This window comes from Telmatherina bonti, assembly GCF_933228915.1.
Source record: "Telmatherina bonti genome assembly, chromosome: 1".
NCBI lineage: Eukaryota > Metazoa > Chordata > Actinopteri > Atheriniformes > Telmatherinidae > Telmatherina > Telmatherina bonti.
Window position 1 is genome coordinate 11,884,886 of NC_136619.1, and position 9,565 is coordinate 11,894,450.

Here is a 9,565-nt window from a genome sequence, read left to right on the forward strand (position 1 = left end):
TGAAGAGATCCTCCTGGGATCTTGATCTCTCTGCCAAAACAGCTGAATCTGCCTGGAAACTATCTAATAAATACAGCAAGGAGGTCACTGGCAACTCATATGCAGATGAATATGAGTTTGAATTTAATGAATGAATTTTTAGGGGTTTCACACAAAACATGAGCTTTGCTCATGTTATATATATATATAGATATATATCTATATCTATATATATATATATATATATGTATATATATATATATATATATATATATAAACATGAGCAAAGCCATGCTTTTTGCACTGGGCCTGCTGTCTTCCTACTGAATGCACTGAAAATGATTCCCCTTCTGTCAGATCTGTGTTATTGGGACTAACTGATGTCTTCTGCTGCTCAGAGAGAGCTCCATTTCTCATTGCGGTCAATGCACAAACAAATATAAGCAGCAAATGAGAGCTCAGTTGAGTGAACATAATTTTAGGTAGAGTCTGTAGGAAGAATCCTCGTGAAATTCTCAGAACATGCAAGTCCATCTATTTGATTTCTGAAAAGACAGGCGACGATGATTCCACATGAAACTCTAAACTACAGCACCACAGATTTATGTTTTAATCTTCAAGAGAAAACAAGAAACAAACTTCTTTAAGCTTGTTCTCTACTAGAAGCAAGAACTCTTTTCTGGCTTTCAAAGCCACAAGAACAAGAAAGAAATGTATTTTTTGAGATGCTTCGACTGCACCGAGGCGAGGATCACTGTACGGGGATGTCTGTGCTTTTATGTGCAATAAACAACATCATTACATATAGAAGAAGAGACTTTGTCCGCAGCAGGGCGGGCTGTCCACACGGGTGGATCCATGTGTTTAAATGCTACATGTAAATGTTTTCAGACTTTCTCACCACCTTGATCGGTTGTTTTACTAAAACGTTTAACCTGCGTCAGAGGCAACTGTCTGCTTTAGGGATGCACCGATCCACTTTTTGAGAGCTCCGATCCGATACAGATATCTGAAATTTAAATATCTACCGATACCGATATTTGCCGATACCAAATCTGTTTATGTGAACACTATTGTGACTATGGTTATTATTGCTGTTATAACTGTGTAAGATTTCATTAGGTTGGAAAAAATGACCCATCCTTTCTGAAATTACCTCACCAATACAAATATAATAACATTACAGATCTAACAATTTCAACAAGTTTTATGTTGATTTGGCACATTTTACCTAAATACAACTATAAATGTGTGGTTTTGAAACAAAGATCTTGCTTTTAGTGTAACTAAAAATGTCACATTTTAACATTCAAGGCATTTATTTCTTTTAAAACATGACCGAAGCATGTCATCAAACACATCTGCGCTGGCTTGACTTGTGTGGTATCGGGTATCGGTTGTGGTATGGGTACACTTTTATTAATACCAAGTCGAGTACACACGCTTGGTATTGAGGCGATACCGAATACTAGTATTGGTGCATCCCTAGTCTGCTTCATGCTTTTCCATGTTAACCACGCCCACTTCAAACGTCTGACCAATCTTTGAGTCCCAAGAGTGTGGTAAGAGAAGAAATTTTTGGCAGCCTGATTTGTAAAAAACCATCTCCAACCACGTCTGCGAGAACAAAATGACGTCATTTTCTTCTTGGGGACACGAGAACAAAAAGAAAGTTCTCGCTTTTTGTGGCGAGTGTGGCAGGCTTCAGCTGAACCGAATGTGTGTGAAAAGAGCAGTGAAGTGGTGTAGAAACAGCAAACATCCTCACCTGGTGTCTCCTTTTCCAAGGTTTCCTCCAGCAGGATGGAGGATGGTCTGGTTCTTCATCATTTCCACAACACATTTTGTGTTTAGTTCCTTTTCTGTTGATGAGACAACACACCGTGTTACAACCACAACACTGAAACATAAAACTCCTGCATGCTAAAGCTAATCATTACAGCTATTTTACAAGGACATCATGTTTTTTTTTTACTCAAAATGTTCAGCGCAGTGTATGTCAGAACAGGTCGGAGACTTGGTCTGCTGCAAACATTCGGTCATTTTCTGCACTGGTCACATGTTAAGCTGCTTCTGTTGAGCATCAACTTTAAATAAATCAGCGAGCAGAGTCTGAAAATGACCTTTTACCTTGCAGTAAGCTTCGGACAACTCAATAAAACAAGACCAGTTCAGGCTTAATCTATCTCCCTCTGGAACACACACAAGGAACACTCTACAAGGAAAAGAACATTTACAGGCGTAAACGTGACGTAGCGCCTGGCTGACTGACAGGTAGCATGGCCTCAACAGGACTTATAAAGACAAATGTTCAGCTAGTAACCGCATATTCTGTGTTAAAGTTGTAAATTTTTTTGTTCATAAAAAATGTAAAAGGCTAAGGATATCCACCATGAAGCTGCAATTTAAAAATAATAAATGATTAAATAAAAGAAAAGTATTTAAAAAAAAGAAAAAAAAAAACTATTTACAATGCACCACAACGAGGTAAGATTCTTGTCGTGACGGTGAGGTCTGATGATTGCTGATGGTTGTGTACAAACAGGCAAAATACTGCCAGTGCATCCAGGGCATGGAGCATCTGGCACAGCTTTTATTAAAACTAAAACACTAACAACAGATTCAAAATAAAATATGGTGTTTTTTTTCTTTTTTTAAATTTTGTATTTTTGGTAGGAGTGCTTGGGAAGAAATAGCTATCTAAACAGTTCATTGCCTTACAGCGCAAAATTGTGGCATCTTATGAAATATAGAAGTACTTTATTAATCCCAACTTGGGAAATTTAGGAGTTGCAGCCTCCATGGATAATTGTGTTTATAACACAACAACAGAACAGTATAAAATTAAATATAAAAATTAAGTATTTGCAAAACGGTTGAAAGGAGATATATAACATTGGTAACATTATTATCATTATTATTATTAAACTCGATGACAATTTCTGGATGACTAATCTAGTTGATCAGGACGGGAATAGGATTTTTTTGCAGCCAGGTTTTCCCCCTGGTTAGAAGAATATGCTCTTTAATCTCGCCCGCCTCCTCTGGGATGTCATAGGTCAGAGCCAGAACTGCACTCCTTCAGCTGCATTCAGTGTTTGCTCAAGGACACTTAATGATAACAAACACCACCTCCCACCTTCATGACCTGGTTCAGTACCTCATGTAAACATGAAACTTTTCCTACTGACATTAGCCTAATTTTGCTTTTAAAAATGGATCAATAATTCATTAAAATTTGTCAAATATTTATACAAAAGGGCAATACTATTTTTTAAAGCAGCCATGGTAAAAAAAAAAAAAAAAAAGATAGGTGTGACTATGCATATCCACTGTCTTGCAGAAGGTTTGCAGGAGCATGAAGCGTCGTTGACCAAGTGTGTTCAGGCAGGAAAGTTTCAGTAGTTTCAGTTCCGTTCTACAAGAAGTCTTTAACAGCAGAAAACAAGTGTGGTTTTATAACGTGTTGCTTTTTATGATGAAGTATAATCCACCAGCCATGATGAGACTGACAGCTGCTAGCCACATGCTCAATGACAAAAACTTTTAAACAGCGTCAAAATCAAGGGTTGAATCACTGTGTAAATTGTGTCCATTTCCAGTGACTTTACTGGAAAACAACTTCTATGTCTGGTGGAAGTGTATGTGCCCCATCACACCAAACTGCAGTAGGTGATTTGCAGGAAACTGTCATGTCTCTCTCCCCAGCACATAACCATTTTAAAAGTGCTTGTAACAATTATCAAGTGGTTGCTTAAGTACTGAAGTGTAATTTATAGGCCTGGAACTACAGTTAAAATCATCCTGTTGACTGTAGAAAAGGGATTCCCACCCAAAGCAGCTTGATAGTCATCAGCTGGAAAAAGCTGATGAAACCGGAAACATTAACTGGAAAAACCTAAAGAACCTAATCTTTCTGGTCCTGGTAGAGCCGTGGAAACTTTGTGTAAAGGTCAGAAAATCTTGAATCCTGGAGGAAAAGTGAGGTGAGCCCATAGACCACACTTTTTCAGCCTGCGAGCTACTAATGAAATGACCAGTCAAAATGATCTACCCATATATTTATTGAGAAATATATTGAGGATTTTTACAACTTATGTTGATGTATATTGCATAACCACATATGCTGCACAACAAAACATAATTCACTATGTACATTTTTTTTTACATTACCTGAGTTCACTCTGATGATTTGCACTGAATGAAAAACTGGAGGTATGGCAAGCCTTGCGGGGCTCCGAGAAGGATCGTGCGATTGATTGGACATTTGAGGCGGCCGTTGTTAACACGGAAAAGCGTGAAGCGGACAGTTGCTACCTCTGCGTTTTTTCTGTTGCAGGTAAAACAGATTGTTTTGATAAGACTGGATCAAACACTATTGTCTTGTGATCTACCAATAGTACCTTGGCGATCGACTGGTAGATCGCGATCGACGTATTGAGCACCCCAGCCATAGACTGTATAAAGAGATGGACGTAGCATCCGTGACGTCACCCATTGGTTTCTGAAGAGCTGAATTGAAGCTCGGTGGGCGGTTCCTACCATCGCCATCTTGGCAGGGGCATTCGCGCCGTCTCGACCGGAAAATACAAATATGGGCAAAGAGGTGGAGAGGAGTGGGAGGCTGTGAGCGTCATGGTGGATGATTGACATTGAGCGAACTCCGAGCTTTCTGAAGCTAAGAGCTAACCTGGAGATAACAGGAGCTAACCAGCTAACGGAGGTAAACGGGCTAAAGCTAAGCCACGTTGTTATTCAGCTAAAAACTGCGGTTGTTCTACGTTCTTTTTACTTGAAGTGGGAGATCGGGTACCTGTCAATCAAAAGGACACACCCCTAAATAAGACGAACTTCGAGATTAAATTACTTTTAAAACAGGCGAGTTATAAAAAATTCACTCCCCCCACAGTTGTCATGAAGGTAAACCTGACCTATTAAACCGAAAATGGATTTTTGAACCAGGTTGTTAACATGTTTATTTCTGCTGCGAAGTTGGTCTTTTTAACATGAGAGTCTATGGGGATTTGCTCTGTTTTGCAGCCCCTAGTGGATGAAGGAGGAACTGCAGTTTTATACACTTCCGTATAGGCTTCATTTTTTACCGTCGAAGGCTTCGTCCATCTTTCATATACAGTTTATGGGTGAGCCAATGAGGAATAGCAGAAAATATTCTCCTTTCTCCATTTGTGTCCTGTCTACAATACCCATGCACCCTCACTGTACAGCCTCAGCTTTACTTCCTGCTCAGCAGAGGGGAAAGTGTGATGCGGTATGGTTGAGAGGATAAATGTACCCATTGTTATCGGCTTCTCGTTGCTCCATAACCGGCTCCAGCTTTCCACTGGCCTTTCCCCTGGTCATTCCCTGGGCTGCCAACCACCTTTAGGTTTCCACAACACTCCTGACATCAGCCAGGAAGCTCACCGGCTGTAGCGCTGCCGTTGCTATACACCCCAGGTTGCTCTGTTCTTCGAAGGCCACAGCCATGGCAACATGGAGCATTATGCAATGTTAGCAAATACTCATTCAGACTCCCTCCCTTCCTGCCTTTGTTCAGCCAGGCAGCTACACTACCTCTCCTCCTCAACCTGGCCTACATGAGGCCAGCGACCTTCAGGTTACAGATGCCTGCTCACAGATCTGAACTGCGCCACATGTTTGGGAAACAGTGAATGAAGAAAGCTTCCTTTTCAATCGTGCAACTGTATCCTGAAGCAACTGTCTGCCAGCAGGACACAGGGGAAGAGCTGTGACTGAACTGAACAACTAAAAGATGAACAAACTCCTGGCTAAAGAGCATGCTAAAGAACATGAAGACTTTTTTCTTGAGGCTGACTGGATTTTTCTGTGAATTTTCTTCAGCAGAGGCATATAATGGGAGATGTTTTTCCCAAAGTGGACAGAAGCACCATTCACCTAGAAACTCTGAGAAGGGTAATACTGAAAGGGAAGCATGAACTCCGTTACTAGGTCCGACTTTAAAACAAAAGCAAAAAAAGTAGAAGATCTTTTCACTTTCAGCTGCTGCTTGTCAGGTTTTATTCACTAGCGAGCAATCCTCTAGAGTTTTACTATTTATGTGTCACTTTTTTTATTTACATCCTCTAAATCAGGGGTGTCAAACTCCAGTCCTTGAGGGCCGGTATCCAGCAGGTTTTTGTTGTCTCCGTGCTCCAACACACCTGACCGAAATCCATAAATATGTTGACAAGAAGCTGCTGGATCCATTTGATTTGAATCAGCTGTGTTGATGGAAGGAAACAAAAAAAACCTGCCGGATACCAGCCCTCTAGGAATGGAGTTTGACACCCCTGCTCTAAATGTTAATTAAAAACATCAATATAAAGCCAACTAAAGGCCTGACTGAAGACATATGTGGCACATGCTCAAGATAGATTGAATCCAAAAACATAAAATGGATTCCTCAGAGAGCAATCGACAAAACATTTATACCTCATCTGCAAGAATTCCTGCTCTACATCTTCCCTTTACAGATCTTCAAACCCTTTGTATATCATAAAACGTTACCTTCAGACATGCACTTGACTTTTAGAGTCCTGAACTTAATGTACAAACTCACAGAGAGCCATTAGTGAAAAAGTCCTCCCCAGAACAGATGCTGTTCTACATTAGTGCTGATGGTAAATCCCTGTCTATGGGAACTGTTTGGTGAACCACTGCCTTGATCTTGTGACCAAAATCTCCAGCTCAGAGAGAGAGAGAGAGATCAAGGGAGAGATTCTGCCAGTTGTCGGTCAACCATTCTGCCTCCTCCTCCTCCTTTCATGGGACACATGGTATCCCACGGCACAAACGCAACTTGGCAATCAACCAGGAAATGTCATCTGTGCCTTCCTATCCAGCACTGAAAATCTGCTACATCCTTTAGTTGGGCATTAGAGTGCGAATGAAGATTTGTGTGACACTGTGTCCTTTATTATCTGCGCTCTTCTGAAATTAGACATGAGTTAACAACAATATGTCTCAGGCCTGGGAAGATGAGTGGACACACACATGGTAGGGTGGTGTTTATGAGACTCAGGTCATGAGCAACTGTGTGAAAGCAGCTTTAGTTCTTCTAAATGACAGCATGAACCAATCCAAAATCCACCCTTATTAACCACTGACTCTGCTGACACTTTACACAAGCGACAAAAGAAGTCAGGAAGTTCCTAACGTCTCCATCAGTGAGCTAAGCGACAGACTTTCAGACCGTAGATCTCTCATCACAGCAGCTCAGCTTTAAATCTAACTAAATGGCAGGCAGCCATAAGAGAAGCCCTGTGGCAGCTCTATATAAACATGTGCCATCCAGGCCAGTCAGGCTACAGACTTTTCTTTTTTCTTTTATTTGCAGCCGTTCATTTCACTAATGGGCAGTGATTTCTGCCTGCCATCCCATTCCCAGGAAATTAACCAAGGAGTGCTTAAGTCAGGGCTGTCTGCTGTGGATCAACATCCTTATGAGATGTGGTTAAACTGAGGAGGTCTGTGTATCCCATCAGAGCCCATAACTAAAAGTGATTTCAGTGTATTCACAACTAGGATTAGAGATTCAGCCAGATATCGCTATAAATGTGGATTTAAGATCATTAAATGGAGTCAGATTAGTTATAAGATAACAAATGCTGTATCTGAGCAGACCCCCACCACCTTACCTCTCCGGTTCATTGGCCGTACACGCACAGCCACCTTGACATTGGAGTCGTCCAGGCTGGGTTCCCCCATGCTGACTCCTTGCTCCGGGAAGGGTAAGCAGCACTGCTCCGAAATAAAATCAGCTCCTCAGCTGAACAGTCATCTAAAATCCTGGAAATTTTGCTCTAGCCTCTTCCAGCCTTGCTCCTCAGACCAGGCATGTCCAAAGAAAAACAAAAAAGAAAAAAAAAAAAAAAAAAGCCCACAGGAAGCCAGACGCTGTAGCCTATTTTCTCCTCCTGTTCATGTTTAAGGCTCATTGAAATCCACGCAGGCGAGGGAGCTGTAAGGGAGATCAGAAATTTAAAAAAAAAAAAAAAAAAAAGCAGGTAAGAGATTAAAGCAGCCTGGATTTGTGAATGAGCAAACATTTAGCTTTCTGCAAAGCAAAGGAGACGGGCTAGCCTGCTAATTTGCCAGGCAAACTAAGGTGGAGCAGCGGCAGGAAGGGAGCAGGTTTTTGGGCTATTTATTAACATTTGACAGCATAACACCCCCAGAAAGTACCCCGACATAAAGCAACATACCTAAGTGGATTCATCCTGGAGGCGACTTTGTTAACCATAAAATTCAACAAGGAGAGATCCACAGGGAGCAGCCTGGCGTTGATCTACAGCTTCCTAACGGAATTCAATGTCCTCCCTCTGTGTTGAGCTACGGGCAAAAAGCGGCAGCACCACTTCCGGTTGCGTTTCCCTTTCAAATTAAAGCAACACGTTTAAACATTTCTGTAAGAAAAAGTGCGCATTTCAGTGTAGTAGCATGTAATGAACTTTATATGTTATTTTACATTAACACTACCATTTTCCCAGTAACAAGGTATATTCCAGTCTATTTTCTTTAAAAAGAAGAAAAAAAAACCAACTTAAATTGATATGTTTTATTCCATAAAATATCTAAACGTTTCTGTAAAAGGTGCGCTTTCAATGTATTAGGCCCAGTAACAAGGTATATTCCAGTCTCTTTTCCAAAAAAAATAATAAAAATAAAAATTCAACTTAAGCTGATATGTTATATTCCATAAAATATTTAAAGCAAACAAATTAAATTGATATGTTAGATTCCATAAAATATCTAAACGTTTCTGTAAAAGGTGCACATTTAAGTGTATTAGGCCCAGTAACAAGGTATATTCCAGTCTCTTTTCTAAAAAAAAAAAACATAACTTAAATTGATATGTTTGATTCCATAAAATATTATTGAGGGGGGGAAGATTAGGAAAATTCTAAGGGCCCCACAACTTGATAGGAGCCCGAAAAGATGTACAAACTACAAAAGAAAATCATTAAACCTTCATTAAAAATAATAAATACTTTTTTCAAAGGTTGTAATATAATATAGCAGTAACATAAACTGATAAACCATTTATATTAAAATAACCTTGTTAGATGTATGCACTGTGATTTAACCCTTTTGTAGGGCACTAAATTAAATACCTTTAAATTAGAAATATTGACCTAAAATTGTCCTTCTGGTATGAACAAAGACCTCTACTCTGTTGTTACATTAACAAAAAAAAAAAATGTTTCATGCTGAATATGAAAGAAAACAAAGTAATTAAAAATAGTCACTTGCCCCATAAAGGGTTCAACACAGCCCTAGATCTTTATTATTTCCAAGAAAAGTTTTTGTTTTTTTTTGGATCAGCTTGAAGCAAATGAAGCAAAAACAAAAATCTAAAATTTGCGATCAAATGGTGGGGTCCATGCCATTGTTTTTCCTAGGCCCCAAAATTCCTGGCACAGCCCCTGCTCCCACCTACTGCTTGTGCTGTATAATTTCTGCTGAGTGATTTGCACGTTTTACTAACTTACATGCATACTCATTTACATAAAAATGATTCAGTTATCCGTGTTAAATGATACTTTGTTTTTTTTACCCAAACATT

At 39.8% G+C, this 9,565-nt stretch overlaps 1 protein-coding gene across 1 annotated transcript in view; it reads right to left on the reverse strand.

The window, feature by feature from the left end:
* kif13ba (kinesin family member 13Ba) overlaps positions 1–7,742 on the reverse strand; it is a 56,283-nt gene extending 48,541 nt beyond the window's left edge. Inside the window, exons 1-2 of the mRNA XM_079239464.1 lie at positions 7,638–7,742; positions 1,748–1,841 (exon numbers count right to left, since the gene is read on the reverse strand). Of these exons, the coding sequence (XP_079095590.1) occupies positions 1,748–1,841; positions 7,638–7,707 (164 nt within the window). The 5' untranslated portion in view covers positions 7,708–7,742. The remainder of the gene's footprint in view (positions 1–1,747; positions 1,842–7,637) is intronic.
* Positions 7,743–9,565: the final 1,823 nt, after the last annotated feature.